The 18,498-nt window shown below is 55.2% G+C and overlaps 1 protein-coding gene across 6 annotated transcripts in view; it reads right to left on the reverse strand.

Moving 5' to 3' along the window:
- Nucleotides 1-475: 475 nt before the first annotated feature.
- SLX9 (SLX9 ribosome biogenesis factor) overlaps nucleotides 476-18,498 on the reverse strand; it is a 50,391-nt gene continuing 32,368 nt past the window's right edge. For 3 of the 6 annotated variants that reach the window (XM_074323815.1, XM_074323700.1, XM_074323845.1), the window contains 2 exons: nucleotides 16,357-16,425; nucleotides 14,846-15,117 (listed from right to left, as the gene is read on the reverse strand). In XM_074323815.1, the coding sequence (XP_074179916.1) occupies nucleotides 14,994-15,117; nucleotides 16,357-16,425 (193 nt within the window). In that variant the 3' untranslated portion in view covers nucleotides 14,846-14,993. Of the gene's footprint in view, nucleotides 827-12,670; nucleotides 14,221-14,265; nucleotides 14,415-14,845; nucleotides 15,118-16,356; nucleotides 16,426-18,498 lie in introns of those variants that run through there. The other 3 variants (XR_012493356.1, XR_012493355.1, XM_074323781.1) reach the window with 3 other exon arrangements.

The raw sequence follows: 18,498 nt of genomic DNA on the forward strand, positions 1-18,498 counted from the left end.
TTAGAATTTATTTGGAGTGTCTGAGGGCGGGAGGGCGGGGCGAGAGCAGAGGGAGAAGACCATAACCTCCCGGAGCAAAGAGGGGTGTGGGATTTTATAGGAGGGTGTAAACGAGGCTGATCCCCCTTCAATGACAATGGGTTTCAGGGTATGACCCAGCCCTCCAGCTCCACACCCTGGCCCCAGGTCGCTGTCCAGACTGCCCTGGCCCGCCCAGGCCCCCAGGCCCGCTGTTCACAGGCCCCTAGGAGATAAAGCGAGACAGGATCAAGACAACCTTTTAAGATAAGGTTTCTGCTCCTGGCCTACATATGGCCTAATGAAGAATTAGCAGAAAGTGCACAGAAATGTGTTCACCGACTTGAAAAGAATTATTATTCCCAAGTATTCAATGGGACCAGCGTTATCCTGGCACCAAAATCAGCCGAGATGGTACAAGAAGAAAATACAGACAAATCTCTCTCAGAACCATAGGTGAAAAAGTCTAAACAAACGTTTATTAAATTGAATTCAACAATAGGTAGAAAAAATACATCACCAAGTGGAGTTTAGCCCAAGAATTCAGGGTTGATTTAACATTCAAATTCAATCAATAGAATTCACCATATTAACAAACTAAAAGAAAACAATCTCAGTAGACTCAGAGAAATTACTTGACAAAATCCAACATCCACCCTGACAAAAACTCGCAGCAAACCAGAAAGGGAAGGGCACTACCTCCACTTGATAAAGGGCATTTAAAAACTATCTACAGCTGACATCATACTTACTGGTGAGACTGAACTCTTCTCGCCCGAGGTCATGCTCTCACCACTTCCATTCAGGGCTGCAGCCAGGGCAGTAGGAATGAGAAAAGACAAGGAAACGTACCATGATTGGAAAAGAAAAAGTAAATACCTTTATTTGCAGATGACAAATTCGCCTATGCCAAAAATTTAATGGAATCTACAAAAAAAACTACTAGCTATTGAATGGGTTGAACAGATTGCAGGACCAATTTCTCTACACTAGCAATGAACAACTGAAAATTAAAATGAAAAGAATTTATAATTTATAATTAAATTAAAAACACAATATTTAAGGATAAATCAGACAAAAGATGTGAAAGACTTGTATACATAAAACAACAAAACTGCTGAAAAATTTTAAAGAGAACCTAAAGAAATGGAAAGCTTTTCTGCCTTCATGGTTTGGAAGACTCAATGCTCTTAAGATACAAATTCTCTCCAAACTGATGTATAGATTCAACAAAATGCCAATCAACGTCCCAGAAGCTACTACCCACCGCCCTTTCTGGGTAGGATTTGATAAACTTATTCTAGAATCCATAAGGAAATGCAGAGGACCTATACTAGCCAGAACAAGTTTGAAAGGGAAGAACAAAGTCAGAAGACTTACACTACCTGACTTCAAGACTTTATAAAAACAGTAACCAAAAGAGGGTGTTTATATACTAAAGTCCAGAAATAGACCCACACACATATGGACAATTGGATTTTGACAAAAATGCAAAGTCAGTTCAGTGGAGAAAGGAGTGTCTTTTTAACAAATGGTGTAGGAACAACTGGCTAGCCATATGGGGAAAAATAAACATTTATCTACACTCTGCACCATACACAAAAATCAACTCAAAATAGATCACAGATCTAAATGTAAAACCTGAAACTATAAAGCTGCTAGAAGAAAACATAGGAGGAAATCTTTGTGACTTTGGATTAGGCAAAGATTTCTTCAATTCAACATCAAAAGGATGACCCATAAAAAAACAAACTGATAAACTAGATTTCATCAAAATTTAAAACTTCTCTTCAAAAGTCACTGCTAAGAGAATGAACAGACACAACACAAACTAGAAGAAAATATTTGGGAACTGTACTTCTGATAAGACTTGTATCCAGAATATATAAAGAACTCTCAACACTCAATAGTAAGAAAACTAATAACCCCCTTTAAAAATGGGCAAAGATTTAAACAGAAAATTCATCAAAGAAGATATACAAATAGTAAATTAGAACACACACACACACAGACACACACACACAGACACACACACACACAGACACACACACACACACACACAATGCTTGACATCATTAGTCATAAGGGAACTTAAAACCATAATGAGATACTACTACCCACCTATTAGAATGGCTAAAAATGAAAGAACTGACAGTCTCAAGTGTTGGTGAGGATGTGAAGTGATATACTGCTGGTGGAATGGACAACATCTTTTGAAAACAGTTTGACAGTTTCTTAAAAAGTTAAACATATACCTCCCATATGATCCAGCCATTTTACTTCCCAAGAGAAATGAAAGCACACATCCACACACAGACCTGTACATAAATGTCCATAGCAATTTTATTTATAATAGCCAAAAACTAGAAGCAACCCAAATGTCCACCAACACGGCAATGGATAAAGAAACTGTGGTACATCCATCTAATGGAATTCTAATCACCAATAAAAAGAAATGAAACCTCAATTCACACAGCAACATAGATGGATCGCAAAGTAACGATGCTGGGAGGCAGAATGAGTCCACTTATGTGAGATTGCAGAAAACACACTAACCCACAGTGACAGAGAGCAGGTCAGCAGTTGCCTGGAGATGGCGGGCGGCGCAGAGGGCACAGGGAAGGGTCACAGAGGGCACAGGGAGAGGTGGGGGGTAATGGATATAGCATTATTTTGATTGTGGTGATGGTTTCATAGGTATATACATATATCAAAACTTGTCAAATTGTGCACTTTAAATATGTGTAGTTTACTGTGTCAATTTTACATTTGTAAAGCTGTTTTTAAAATTCTAAATAATGGCATAAGTAAAACGGCAGAATAAGAACATCCGAAGAGGCTCTAATCCATAAAAGCAATGAGAACACTGGAAAAACTGGGCAGAATCAACTTTTCCACAGCTCTGGAAATTAACCAGACTTGAAATGAGAAATGTTTATCCAAGAAAAACAGCAGATTCTTGGTAAGAATAGCGAGCTTTGTGGCTTTTAACATGCCCCACTCCCATCTGCCAACCCCATCTGCACAGTAGCCTTGAAGACTGACAGCCTGGCAGCCACTGGAGGGGGCAGAATGGTGGTGGTGCCCCCTTAAAGCCCCACCCCCAGGATATTGTCATTATCTGACTTGTGTGATAGTCCCTGGAGACCCCACTTACAAGTCTGTCTTCATCTGCCTTGACTCAGCTACCCAGTAGGAATTTCCATTTCCCCAAGAGCATTTGTTTTTTAAAAATCCGAGGCAACAGTTCAATAGTGCAGCTGCCTGAAGCTGTGGATAACAGTTGGGGCAAAAAATAGGCTAACAAACAAGCTTTAAAGGAAAAGCTGGGGACTGAGATATCTACAGGGAGATTGGGAAGTTCCTACATCTTCTGGGAACCTTGAAGGCACATGCTCAGCAAAGACCTGGAGACCCTGAGCTCTCAACTCTGGATAATCTCTAGGCAGAAAGCGAGAGCTAATGCAGAGTTGTCAGTTGTCAACTGCCCAGCTGACTGTTGAAGGTGCAAAGACTGAGACTTATTGGTCCCAGGAACTTAAGGAAATCTCTGTGCGACCACTAGCTGCCCACTAGCTAATGGAGGAAAGCCTTCAGTGACCACGCATGACAAATAATCATAGTATTAGTTCAGAAAATCACTAAACAACAAAATAACAAATAGCAATAACAATAAACCTTGAAGAGGGGAGAGAATCTGATTTCCAAGAGTTGCCACATTGTGACACTTACAGCGTCCAGTTTTTTAAAAATAGAGATATGCAAAGAAACAAGGACGTATGTCCCATATACAAGAAAAAAATTAATCAATAGAAACTGTCCCTGGGGCAGCACAGACATTAAACTTACTAACCAAAGACTTTAATCAGCGATTTGAAATGTGTTCAAAGAAGTGAAGGAAACTATGTGTAAAGAACTAAGAGACAGTATGAGAACGATGTATCACCAAATAGGGAAGAGCAACAAAGAGTTAGAAGTTATAAAAAGAACCACAAAGAAAGTCTAGAGTTAGAAAGTACAATAACTGATGTGAAGAAATTCACTGGGGGCTCACTAGCAGATCTGAGCATGCAGAAGAAAGAATCAGCAAACTTCAAAATAGGTTGGCCTATCCAGTTTGAGGAACAGAATGAAGAAAAATGAGCAGAGCTGTGGAATAAAATCAAGCACACCAAAATACACAAAATGGGATCCCAGAAATAGAGAGAAAAAAGAGCAGAGAGAATATTTGAAAACATAAGGGCCAAAAACTCCCCAGATTTGATGAAAAATATGAATCTACACATCGCAGAAGCTCAACAAACTCCAAGAAGGATAAACTCAAATTGATCCACACCTGGGCACATTGTAATCAAACTGTGAAAAGTCAAAGACAGAGAGAGATCTTAAAGTAGCAAGAAGGAAGTGACTTGTCACATACAAGGGATCCTGAATGTGATCAAACACTGATTTCTCATCAGAAACCATAGAGGCCAGAAGACAGCTGAAAGATAAAGATTGTCAACCAAGAATTCTATATACCTGATGCTGTCCTTGAAAAACGAAAAATAAATTATGAAAAATAAATTACAAAATAATAGTCATTTTATTTATATTTTAAATATCAAAATATATAAAAACTTTAACAAAATGAACAAAAATAAACAAAATCTGAGAACTCATCACTAGCAAACCTTCTCTGCAAGAAACACTAAAGAGAGGCCTTTAGGTTGAAAGGACACTACACGGTAACTGGCATCAACATGAAACAAGGAAGAGTGCCAAGAGAGGTAACCCTAGGGGGAAATATGTAGGAAAAACGGTGTAAATGTCCTTTTCTCTTTGTAACCGCACATAGTTACACATAGTTACCATGTGACCCAACAATTCCACTCCAAGGCATATGCCCAAGAGAATGACAACATACGTCCACACAAAACCTCGAACACGAATGTCTGTTGCAGAATTACTCATAATAATGAAAAGGTGAAAACCACACAAATGTCCATCGTGGATTAATAATCAGAAATCTCATGTAAACTGGTGCTGGTAGGAGCTGTAGGAGGGGCTCACGCCCTACCATCCTCATCAACTACCCCGAACAGGAAGAGACCTGCTCTCCATCCCCTACAGGAAGTTCCTCTTCTGTTACTTCATGGGGCAAGAGGCCCATCTCCTTGCCCGGCAACCACTCAGCCAATGAAAAGCCACTACACTTCAGATGGACTCCCAGTTTCCTCCAATGGACTCTTTGATTACAAAGGCCCTTCGAAACTCCCTCTTTCCTCTATAAACAAAGTCCCTCTCCTTTGTTCTTGGGGCTTCGCATGGTTCACCATTAGATCACATGTCTTAAGTTTGAATTCTTTATCTTTCCCAAATAAACCCATTTTGCTGGAGAGATATCTATTTGTTTACAGTCAATACCATCAATTGATAAATGGACAAACAAAATGTGGTCTATCTACAATGGACTGTTACCAGCCATGAAAAGGAATGCACTGACACATGCTACATGACGAGCCTGAAAGCTGCCTGCTAAGTGAGAGGAGCTACACACAACAGATCATACACTGTACGACTCCATTCATTTGAAACGTCCAGAATTGAGAAGTCCATGGAGACGGGGGTAGGTTCGTGGTTTAGGGGCGATGGGGAGGGATTGCTGATAGGTACAGGGTTTGTTTGAGGCGATGAAAAAATCCTGGAAGGAGATGGCGGTGATGGTTGCACAACTATGTGAAGCTACTAAATGACACCTAACTGTACACTTTACGGTGAATTGTAAGATTGGTAAATTATACCCCAATTTAAAAAAATTCCTCAAGAGGTGATTTTTTTAAAAGACAGTCAGTATAATTAAAAGGGTCCCCACCAGAACCTGCAGGCCCTCTGGGTGCATCGCATGGCCCAGCCCTGCCCCAGCCCTGCCCCCAGACACCTATTTCCACGTGTCATCTCGGATCCCTGCCCTGCCTTCCTCTGGCCCCAGGGGACAGGCTGGTGGAGCCCAGAGCTGAGCCAGGCGCCAGCCCACCTGTTTCTGGGCCTGGCCAGGGGGTTAGGCCCTTGGTTCCCAGGCAGCAGCCCCGGGTCTGCAGGCTGCCCTCCCATGTGCCAGCTGCTGAGCCTGGGCCTGTCACCCAGGTGGCTGCCAGCAGCTTTTTGTTTTCCTTCTCCTGGGAGACGAGCTGTTCCTGCTGCTTCCCAGAAAATGTGTCAACTGGCTCTCGGAAACACCATCTGATCAGACAGGCTGTGCCCTGGCCTGCCCGGCAGAGGCTGTGGGCGCCCCAGCCGGAGGCAGAAGGGAGCTGCCACTGAGCTCTGTCCTCCAGGTTGAGGCCTGGCTCTGAACAGGGAGACGGAAGAAACGGGGATCCTCTCAGGAAGGACGCACCAGGCTTCCCCCACCAACCTGCTGCAGAAGCTCCCTCTGTGGGCTATCACCCCTCAAGCAAGTGGACGCCTTGGGCCAGGAGTTCAAGTTCAGGAAGAGCGTCCCATCTGTGCACGTACACATGCACACAAGGGCACACGTATGCATGTGTGCACACACATGTACACAGGTGCACACACACGTCCCCATATGCACATGCCCCCAGTCTGAGCACCACAGGGCACTTGTGGAAACGGGCTAATAAATAATTGGGCAGAAATGTAAGTGGTTAATGGAGCCTCATAAATGGAAGTCAAATGGGAACTGTCTCCAACGTGCAGGAATGCAGGCTACACCTCCATCACTGACCTGCCATACGTGACAGCTGCCCCCAAACACTCTTTCCTCCTGTTCCCACGTGCCCCGAGCCCTCCACACCACAGCCCACAACCTTGGGGACACAGGCCAAGACCAGGGCCAAGTTGGCTCGCGGCTGGCTCTTGTGAGCTGGTGACCTGGGCCTCAGGCTGCACTCGCTGGGTGAGGACACCCGGCCTCCCTGGGCCTGTTTCCTCATCTGTGACACGAGCAGGAATGGCACCGCCTCTGTGGGGCTGGGAGGTTTCCAGGAGATAACATGAGCACAGCCCTCAGCCCAGAGCCTGGCGCCCACTTACCACCACCGTGGGTGATGGTCCTGACTGCATGTCACCCCCTTTTGGCCCCACGGTCAGCGGCGACTCTGCAGCGGCCTTTGGAACTCAGGGCACATGGAGTTGTGTCCTGAATGACAGCACAAATACTCACAAGGCTCATGGAACGTGACATCCCTAGGCTGAGGTCACAATCATGCTTCTCTAGGTACACGTGGCGGACACAGAACCAGTGTTGTCACAAGGCTGAGCTCTGCCCAGAGCTGCTGGATGGACGACAGCCTGTTTTAATTTCATCTAAACAACTTTCCTTTCGCCCCGGGCAGCTGTTTGTCTTTCTGCTCGAGGCCCTAGAGCTGCATGTAGGTGGCTGTACTGAGGCCGTCTGTCCAGCTGGGAGAGGAGCCCCAGGTGCGACGTGGGGCCCCAGCCATGTTACAGTGACACTCCAGAGTCCCCGCTTTCTCCAGCAGAAGGGTGTGCTTAGCTGAGCAAGTGCCATTCTCAGTGTTGGGGGCGGGGAGAGGACACTTCCCTTCAGGGCTGGGGCCGTGTCTTAGCGGCTGCTGTGTGGCCTGTGCACTCCTGAGGCCCCTGCACAACAGATCCTGTGCTCAGCCCTCCTGGACAGGACAGAGGAGGCGGGGTCCCAGGACTCGCCCTGGCATGACTGTGGCAGGCAACCTCGGGCCACCGCCCCAGCTGGCCCTGGATGACAGTGCACGTGGCACTTCCCTGGCCCATAGTCCCACTGGGGCTCCTCGGGCATGCAGATGGCAGCAAGTCCATGCTGTGTAACTAGGGACATCTGCAGAGCCTGTCACGGTCCCCATGTACGAGGGCTGGGTGAGGCACAGAGGGACTGCCCGGCTGGCAGCCTGTGGTCATCGGGCCCCAGGCTGGTCCTGGCGGGGCAGGGATGACACACTTTCCTGACAGCCACCCGGGTCACAAAGACAAGGTCACTGGATTCCCGCACAAGCAACTACCAGGGGACGTTAAGATCCAAACTGCACTGTTTCCCTGTTCGCCAGGCCTGCCGCTGCCTTCGTCTTCTTCTCACGGACTCCTCCCCCTTCCTGGGCTCGGGCTCTATCTCATTCATCTTCTGTACAGTCTGGAGCCGAATCCTTGGCTCACGTATTATTTATTCTCTCTTGTGTATAATGTAAACATTTAAGATGTAAGTTTCCTCCAAGTGCGCCTCTGGCCGCCGCCCAGAAGCCTCACTGGGTGGCATCTTCGGCACTCGTCTCTTCCAGCTCGGCTGTCAAGCAGTGGTACTTCCTCTGGGTCCACAGAGCCACTGTAGAGAGCACCCGTGTCTCTCCCGCGTTGTCCACTGGCGTTGTGTGCCCGAGAGGGGCACCTCTGGCTACACCGGGCATGGCAGAGGCCACGTCACCCATGCAGCAGTGTTTGGTGTCTGCCCCATGCCCCTGCACGTGGCACCTGCACGCAGGCACCTGTCTGTGAGCTGCCTTCCCAGGGGACAGCAGGGGACAGCGTGTGCCACATCAGGGCAGAAACCTCAGTGGCAGGCTCTTTTGCTGTTACTCCCTGGAGGCAAGCCTGACTTGCCATTTCTTGCAGAAAGTCCTCGTTTCTCAATCGTTCTGGCCTGACTTGCTGACGGCACTTCTCCTGACGTGTTTCTACTCCTCCATCCTCTCAGTGGGGCCCGAGGACGGGTGTCCATCAGCACGGGCGGGGCCGTGCTGCTGTAACTAACCTCCCGGCCCACGGCTCCCACAGCCGGGGGGCGTCCTGCCCACACAGCCCACTGTGAGTGGGCAGGTGCTCTGCTCCGTGGGGTCCTCCTGCCAGGACCAGGCTGCAGCACTGCCGGTCACCACGTGAGCTCAGAGCATCATGTGCTGACTGGGGGCTTCCCCAAAGTGTCCTGTGTCACGTCCATGTACATCTGTGGGCAGGTCAAGTCCATCGCTGTGCCTGACCCCAGGGAAGTGGAGGGTGCAGACTGCCACGGGCCCAAGGATGCCAAGCCTCATGGCACGTGGAAAATTAATCACATCGTTCACCCCCCAGCAGGAAAAATAACAGAACACAAGACTTTCTCAACAGGAGCCAAGAGGAATTCCACAAAATTCAACATCTCTCCTTGATGGACGTGCTCCAGCGTTAGGAATGACGGTCTCCTCCCATCTGACGAGGCCCCGCTGAACGCAAACGCTGCCTTGTACCGAGTGGATATGTGAGCTCGTCCTGAAAGCACACGTGCACACGTACACACACACATGCATAGAAACACGTACACACACATAAACACATGCACACACACATGCACAGGCACACAGGCATATAAACACATGCACATATGGGACCGCACATGACCACGTGCCTGGGAATCCGTGTGCAGACACACACGTGCACACACACACCACAGCTTATGTGCTCCCCAGGGCCGTGGGTCAGCATCACGGAACACAGCCCTTGTCTGAGCCGGGGTCTCTGAGTGCAGGAGCAGGAGAGGGGCGGCCATGTGGCCACCTCGGGTCCTCTGATCCCCTCACGGCAGCCGTTGGCATAGCCCCACAGGAGCCACCCTTCCCAGGATGCTGTCCCTTCCCTCCCTCGCCCCCACGTTCTCCCGCATTTATTCCCAGGACCACTCTCTCCAATCATTCCTATCTGGGGTTTAGGCTGCATGGCCCCCCAAATGCCCCAGGATTCCCACTGAGCTGGTGTAAGGATGTGAGGTAGCCCTGGGCAGCAGGAGAGGGGGGACATCACCAACCCAAGTCTCTCATCCAGCTGTGGAGTTACTTTTCCTCATCTACACAAACCAAGGACGCAGGGCCCACGTGACTGGCCTGGACCCCAGGCAGGGCACAGGGTGGACCCTGCTTCTCTGGTATCCCCCAGCGCTCAGGGCAAAGCCAGGCACCCCCTACAGGCACAACGCTTATACGCAAACCCCCGGAACAGGACAAACCTTCCCCCCAAGCCGCCCAGCACCTATTGACAGGTTCACAGGTGAGGTGGCAGGCCTGACACTTTAGTGCCATGTCACACTTCACATCATTACAGGACAAAATCAGCGTTTCAGAAGCAACTCCTAAAACTCCAACGAGGTGAGTGAGCTGCTGTGCACCTGACGGACGGTGGTCAGAGGCAGCAGATGCTCCATGTGACCAGATGCGGTTAAGTGACACCAACAAATCGCCCAGCAAATGGGACAGACACGACGTGGGGGTGGAACGCGGGTGGACACATTGCCGTTCAATGTCCGCGCTGGTGCTGGGTTTGCAGTCACCCTCTGAGCGCCCGTGGGAGCACTCGCAGGCGACACGGTACAATCCCTGGGTCTCCTGGGCGGGGCTGGGGCTGCAGCTGGCGGCGTACACGTGGGACGGCCCTAAACTCACTTCCATGTGCCCAATATTTTTATGATAAAGAGCTGAAAAATACCACTGAGGCTGTATTTTGAATTTGAGGAGCAAAGGACTATTTTTGGACAAATAAGGTGTCCTTATGGGTGAAGGGTCTGCTTTCTGGGGGACCCGTGGTCAGGTACCCTGGCCCGGAGCAGCCCTGGCTGACACACGGACACGGTCTGGAGACTGCCAAGTGGAGCCCACATACGAACCCTCCCCAGGCCAGGGAGGGGGAACTGGGCTGTCACCCCTTTTGGCCATAAAATGTCTTCTCGTCGGACAAGACACAGGCAGAGACAGTATGTGATCCTGGAGCCACTGAGGCCCAGTCAGAGGCCCGCTCCCCACTGCCCCCACCCCAGGGTGCAACGAATGAGACAGAACTGGAGGGGGTCCTGCCAGGGGTGGGCCAGAGGACGAGGGCACAGTGGCCCGTGGGGTGCGGTGGGGACACCGGCGTGCCAGGCCAGGGCACCTGCAGGAGGAACAAGGAGGGCTGCCCGTCCCACAGGAGCCCTGCAGCCAGAGGGCTGACGGGTGCGGGCTCCCTAATTAAACATCGCTCTGTAATTAGAATCTGCTCCCCAGCCCAGGAGACGCGGAGCGGGAGTGACCGCCGTGTGCTGGAGCCCAGACGCCAAACATCAGGAGGCTGCCCTGTCCGGGGCCGTCCTCTGGGGCACCCAGTGCTGTGCTGGGCCTCTCAGGGGCTGGCCTGACGCAGGGCGGAGGTCACGGGGCAGCAGGAGGCTCTGAGGATGTCCTCAGGAAAAGCCCCCGGCGGCCCGCAGTGCCGGCCACCACTCTGCCTCTCTCGGGGGCGTCCCCCTCCAGAGACAAGGTCTGGCCAGGGCCTCATCAGGCGCAGGTAGGGACAAGCTCCAGGCCCATCGGGAGACCCCATGGCCCAGGTGCCTCTGGCACCAGAAGAAACAGATCCAGAAACACAAGTAATCGCTGATTCTGCACCAAGAATCTTACAATGAGAATTTCTCTATTCTTAAGAAAGACATAATTATCATTTTCATCTACATTCTTTGAACATCTTTAGAAGACAAACAGTTTCGTTGAGTCTCTTTGACTCAAAAAGAAGTTCTTTCTCCACACAGACCCTCTGCCTCAGGTCCAGGAGAGGGGACCAGCTGCCCCGGGAATGGGGCACCCTGCGTCTCCCGGAGCCAGCCAGCTGTCCCACATCCTGGAAGCACACACCTGGAAAACCCGGCCATGGCCACTAAGAACCCATGGAGGCATGGAGGGACGGGCCCCACATCTCAGCACAATGGCCTCAGCCCAGGCTGCCTGCACGAGGAACATTCCAGAAACACACGGCTGCTGTTAGTTACACAACAACATATAGTCAGGGAACCCGGCACCTGTCAGCAGCACTTGGCTTCAGATGGCACAGGACTCTGCCGGGCGCCACCCTCCCTCTGTATCCAAGACAAATGTGATGATGCCCAGCGCGCGGCACAAATGGAGTCTGAGTCCCGTGAGGGGTGAGGGCGTGGTGGTCTCAGGGCCTGGTGGCTGCGACCCTGTCACAGGAAGCTCCAGTCACCCAGGCGTCCGAGGGTGGGACCCACACCAGCCAGGGCTCCGCCTCTAAGCAGGCAGTGACTGCGCCCCTCACAGAGGACCCCGGGGCCCCTGCACCTCTAACTCCGCCCTGAACCCCACCTCCAGGGGGGCTGCGGCCTGGGACCAGCAGGGAAAGGGAGTGGGGTTTGCTGGGGCTTCTGCCCGGCACACTGCACACGAGGCCGGCCCTCCTCAGCCTGGCCTGGCCTGGCTCACGCCGTCAACCCATCACCCCACCCCGTCCTGGTACAGCCGACACGCCACAGCAGCGTGAAGCCAACCCGCCCGTGGGAGCTCCCACCCTCATGGGAAAGGAAGGAGTGGTAGAACGAACGGGAACCAGGAACGCAGTGCAGGCCAGGAGCAGACCTGCTGGGGGCTGGGGACGCACACCGAGCTGCAGGGCCCTGGCAGCGGACTCAGGCTGAGGTGCCCGAGGTGTGGGAGGCTCCCACACGTGCAGCATCACAGGAGCCGCCCAACGCCCCCCCCCCCAAGCCCTCTGCGGTCCACACCTTCCAGGCCCCTCCTCCAGCTGTCAGTGCCCCACTCCCAGTGCCCGGCTTGGCCATAGCCCAGCCCCACCTCTTCCCGGCACCGGGCTCTGGTCTTCCCGCCCCACTTCTCAGTGCTGGTTGGCTCTGGACATGCCTTGCACTCACCTGGGAGCTTCTAACCCTCCTGGTGCCGGCCCATCCCAGACCAAGTAGTCTGCACCACCCTCGGGAACCTGGAGCCTCAGGGTGTCACCGTCCTTAAAGCGGGTCTTTGCAGGTGGAATTAGTTAAGACTGGAGGACGGTGGCCCAAAGCCAACGACTGGTGTCCTCACGTGACGACGGAGGCAGGGGAAGGGTGATGCACGCATGGGCCACGGGACGCCAGGGTTCCCGGCAAACTGCAGAAGTTGAAGAGGCGGGACCAGAGCGCTGAGGGAGCAGGCGAACACTGAGCAGACTTCCGTTCTCCTTTTGTTCTTAGTGTCCCCACATGGGGTGACATTACCCAGGAAACAGTCAGGGGCTGAGACAGCCGAGACGATCGGGCCTGGCCCAGACAGAGGGCGGGGGGCTGCCCGGCCATGAGCATGTGGAGTTTGTCACACAGCAGTGTCACGGCCACCGGTAACGGACACACATGCTACCAGGAGAGTGGACTGCGGACACGGCAACCAGGGCCCCAAGCAGGGCAGGGGCTGCTTAGGGAGAGGCAGACCCCGGTGGGCCATGGGACCACGGCAGGGGTCTTCAGGAAGTTTGCTGGGGAGGTCACCGTCCCTCGGCCTCCCCACCAGGACACCTTCTGAGGTGAGCCTGAGGACAGAGCCGGCAGGCAGCCCCGTCCTGCTCAAAGACAAGAACCAGTGTGTGGAGCCCCTGGCCTCTGGCCCGGCCCAAGAAGAGGCCTTCCTGTGCTGTGTGCCTGTGCTCAGCCTACCGAGGCCTCCAGGGTTAGAGCGTAACTTCTGGTCAAGACCTGTGCTCATGCCAGAGGTGAGGCAGCATGCACGCCAGGGTGGAGACCTCCGCAGCACTTCCCTCCCCGCTCACGTGGCGTCTCCAACGTGCCTGTGGGCTGTGGCCTCAGCAAGACATCCTGTTACTACAGGGTCGGCTCTGGGACGTGCTGCCCGCCTCAGCCCTGCGTTCGCCAGTCGTAACCCCAGCTTGTCTGAGCAGCAGCTAGCACTGGGCCCAGGTTCTCTGCCCTGGGGTGACATCCCCACATTTTCAGCTTCTCAGGTCATTTTCTTGGGGCGGGTTCTGAGGTCCCCATCAGTGGGGTGCCTCCTCGTGACAAGGCCATCAGTCCTTCCTCCTCCCATGGCCTCCCCATCTGTCCCTCTCCCACAGGGCCACCCTCTGCAACACAGTTGGTGCTGACCGCAGGCCCCTGTGGGAAGGTCCTGGCTCCCGGGCAGAAGTGACAGCCCCGACGGAGCAGCCATGAGAAGAGGGGCCGAGCCACACCCAGCCACGGTCAGACTGGAGGCATGGAGGACCTGAGGAGAGGTTTTTCTCTTAAAACACACAGTCGATGTGCAGCCAGTACCAGGAACTCGGCCGCTACAGCGCACCTGATGGAGGCAGCCGGGGCAGCTGGCACCCGCTCCGGGCACATCCTGCCATCTTCTCCGGTGCCTGTCTTACTGCAGAAATGGGCTTGTCACAAACTCTTCTTTGTAAACTGCTTCTCTCCTACGGAGACTCCATCTGTGCTGAGGGTGACAGCCTATGTCACACAGGCACTGGTGGTGCTGGCTGGACCGCTGTGCTGACCTCTGGCCATGGCCCAGTCCCCACGGCCAGAGGTCAGCTCCTCTGCGAATGGACCTGCAGCCTCCATGGTCCCACCTGTCCCTTCCCAGTTCCTGCGCCGTGTCCGTGTGTAGACGCCGCATCTGTCCCTGCCCAGGGAAGGTACCAGGTGCCCAGTGAGGGCAGGGAGCTCAGGCTCCAATCCCGCTCAGCCACCCACTCCTGGACAGCCTCGGGGCACGGGGGGCTCACACCACGGCAGCCCGGAGGGCCCCACACCTGGACGCACTGATGCGATGCCCCATGAACAAGTGCTGGGTGTCCAGGCCCGTCCCCGACACTGATGAGTGGTCAGTGTGGAGCCCTCACCAGGCCCAGAGCCTCTGCTGGGGGCCCCGGCCTCTGAGCCGCAGGACAACGGCCTGCACACTCCCACTCCCGGGGGCCTGGGAAAGGCACCCACCCCCCATCTTCAGATCGAGGGTTTAAGTTCACTTTCCTGCTGCTCAACCCCCTGCCCGGGGCTCCTAACAGGCACCCTGCCCCATGGACGGCCGGGGCACAAGCAAGCGCGCAGCACTGCGAGCTCACACGGTGTTTATTTACCCTCACAGGGCTCTGTGCCACCCACCAGCCAACAAGTGAAGAGTCCGGGCTCGGGGACGTGGCAGGCAGCCGGCCCTCTGGCACCTCGTGTGCATCCTGGGCGCTCACGGCACCCAGGCCACTTAGAGCAGGCCGCCACCATCCAGCTGCATCCGCTGCGCCAGCTGCTGCCCAATGGCCAGCAGGGGACTGGCTCTGTAGATTGGACTGGCCAGCAGCTCCTGAAAGCGGGTCCTTTCTTCCTCGCTGAAAGTCAAGGTTAAAAGTCAGCAGACCCCAGACCCCTGGCAGGAAGCATTCAGCACCCAGGACCCACCTTGGCTTGGCCACCCCACCCCCGGCACCTCAGCTGGACCCTGGAGTGGACAGAACAGGCCCGGGGTCACCACAGGGAGGGGTACCGGCAAAGGGCTGGGCGAGGAGTGGGGCCTGAGACAGGCAGCCCGGCCTGTGAAACTGCCCCAAGCTTCTGGAGTGGAGAAGGGCACGCACCCTTGCTGGGTCCTGGCAGGGGATCTGAGCGGGCCTGAGGGCTTCAGGCAAGAGGGGAGAGGCTGCCCTGGGGCCTCCTCATGGTCACACTGTGCCACCGCAGGGTTGAGGGGTGCTGGCACTCCAGCCCCCGTCCCCAGCTTATCAAAGGCAAGAGCCTGCCAAACGTGGGGAGGCAGCAGCCTGCACGAGTCTTGCAGACACACGGCCGTAGACGCACGGCCTGGGGTAACAGGCGCCCTCCCCCAGGGCTGCCCAAACAGCCTGGACAGAGGGGCCAAGAGCTCTGCGCCCTACAGCCCAGTGGCTCTGCTCACAAAGGGGCACCATGTAGACCAGGCAGCAGGTGTGGGCGGCCCCAATGGAGACGGGAGGTGCACCCTTCCTCCAGCTGGGGGCCCCGAGTCCTGGTGCTGGCCACTGTTCTCTGCACAGCTGTCTCTATAGCCGGCCAGCCATTGGGAGTGGGCACGGTCATGCCGCCTTCTGGAAGCACTGGGGCTGGCTGAGGCTAACCAGGCACTGAAGCCCAGCCATGGCCACGGGTGCCCCTGCCAGGGGCCCCTTGGGATGACACCTCTGCTCCTGAAACCTGCCACAGCTCCGGGATGGGCCCATGTGGGCTCGTGTGGCAGGACAGCCTGGCCTCGGGGTGGGGTGGGGTGGAGGCCCAGCCCGGGCTCTGCCTGCATGCATGTGACCGTGGGCAAGGCCAGGCCACACTGGGCCCCCACTTCCCTATTACCGGGGACAACCTGAAGCCCACTGCATGACTGACTGTCCACGCCAGGTGACAGCCAAAAGGTGGGGGCCCTGACGAGGACCTGGGCCTGAGGGCAGTCCCACACAGCTGGCGGCAGCGGTTCCCCTCACCGCCCCAAGGAAGCGGCTTCCTGGCCTCACTGGACACAGGCTGTGCCCCAGAGCTGGCCCGAGGGGGGTGGGGTGGAGTGGGGGAGCGCCAAGCCTCACTGGTGACAGGGCGGTACTCACAGGAGCTGGCGCCTCTGTGCGGCGCTCATGCGGCTCAGCTCGGCCGGCCGGGGCACGCTGCTCACCCTGCTGTGGACAGAGACGGTGTCAGGACGCTCACGCTTTACCCGTAACGTCCGAAAACGCGCTCTGAGGTCGGGACCCACAGAGGTCTCTCGGATCGCACAAGACCAGCATGACTCTGGGAGGGCAGGTGGCCTCTCGGGCAGAGGGACCCATGGGGCGGGAGAGAACACCAGGAGGCCTTATCTTTAATTCGTGCTTCTTTTAAAATAGGCATGCAAGGCAGTCTGTCCCAGCCAGGCCTTTCCCTTCACCCTGGCTCAGCCTGAGGTGGTCCCGACTGTCCCTCCAGGACACTGCGCTCTGCTCCTCCCACAATGACCCCACCCGTGCCCCCCTGGGCACGAGCCCCTTGCCCACCACCCACAGCCCTCCCGGGGCCCACGCTTGCAGAACTGGGCTCAGGACTCCCTTCCTCCGGCCGGCGCCCCCAGCAGGTGAAGTCAGAACAGGGTCCAGCCCGGCCTCCCGCGGGGGCCACAGCCGTGGACCCCCAGCCCCCGTTATTACAAGGGGAACGACAGACGGGCTTCCCACGAATTAAGGACACTGTATAACGCCAGGCCGGTGACTCGCCTGCGACCCAGTGGCAGGCGCTGGGGCGTTGACACGCCAGAGCCACCCGTCCACCCCCACTGCCCAGGCAGGTCTGGGCTTGGGCCTATCTCCCGGCTGGAGAGCCCCGGGCTGGACTGACTGCCTCAGAGCGTCTGGCCTGGTTCTGGCCGCAGGGCCAAGTCGGGTGGATGGTGGACATGCAGCTCACAGAGCCCACAGCCTGCTGCCCAGGGACCCGCAGACATGCTCGGGCTGAAAGAGGACCCCAGCCCCGCCAGCAGCAGGTGGCTGACCTGGGATGAACCTGGGGAGAGCCTCCCCGACTGTCAAGCAGGCCAGCGCTTTCCTGACGGCTCCCGTCAGCCTGGCCTGCAGTCCTGGACGCAAGTGAGCACCGAGTGCCTCCCAGCCTTGCCCAGCCCACCCTGAGGTGGCCAAGCCCATGTGGCATGCCCTACCTGGGGACAAGGGCCCCAAACACCACGGGTGTCAGAAACACCAAACACCGGGCACAGACTCTCACCTGAACCCACAGCCTGGTGGGCCCTCAGGTGTGTGGGGGGGCAGTGGTCCACCAGGTGTGTGGGGGGTGCGTCCCTCTGGTGCTGTTTGTGGCCAGCTCTCCACCGGCCACTGTGATGTGAAGTCAGACCCCCACCCCTGCTCCTCAGAAAGGAGACACTGTGTGGACGCTCTGTGCCCACAGAAGAGCGACTTCCCTGTCTCATCACTGACGGACACACAAGACCGGCTGGCGGCGTCACTGCCTCGGGAGCCCTGTGAGTGTCCAGTCGCTAGGCCATGCCAAGCAGCGCTCCCCAGTGGAGCGTGGGAAACACCCTGGAAGGGCTGCCGCCAGCGCAGAGCTCAGGCCCTCCCGCCACCACCCTGCACGGCCTCATCCCGATCTGGAACTGACTCGGGGCAGCCCCAGGCCTTGCTCAGTGGTGGTGGGGACCCAGGCCTGGCACTCGGGGTCTGGGCCCAAGACTACAAAGCTGTCCGCACACCACATGTCTCCAACCGATTTCAGGACACCTCTGGAGGGGCGGTGGTGACAGACACGCTAGTGAGCTGTGCCACTTGTCCGATGTGCGTGCTTTAAAAGACCCCCGTGGCATGAACCCTCCTGCACGGCACAACTTCCTCCCTGGCTCTAAGTGCTGCCCTGCAGAAAGCCAGAAAGAGGGCCACATGTTTCCTGTGAGAAACAGGCGGGGCCTGCTCCAGGGGCTCCTAGAGGTGGCAGTATGGGGACCGCCGCCTCGTGAAATGGGGAAGGGGCTCCACGGGGCGAGTCAGCAGGAGGCTCAGCAGGAAACAAGACTGCACTGAAGGACCGAACCAAAGCCTGCCCGTCTGCCCGTCACCAGCGCACTGAGCATCCCTGCTCAGCAAGATCCCCGCACACTGTCACCCACGGGTGCTGAATCCAAGGGGAGAGGTCGGCTAGAAGCTCCAAGTCTAGAACTCTCCTGGGCCCTGGCCTGTGCATGTCTCCCCGGCCGTGTTTAATCTGTA

The sequence above is a fragment of the Rhinolophus sinicus genome, linkage group LG01 (assembly GCF_036562045.2).
Source record: "Rhinolophus sinicus isolate RSC01 linkage group LG01, ASM3656204v1, whole genome shotgun sequence".
Taxonomy (NCBI): Eukaryota; Metazoa; Chordata; class Mammalia; order Chiroptera; family Rhinolophidae; genus Rhinolophus; species Rhinolophus sinicus.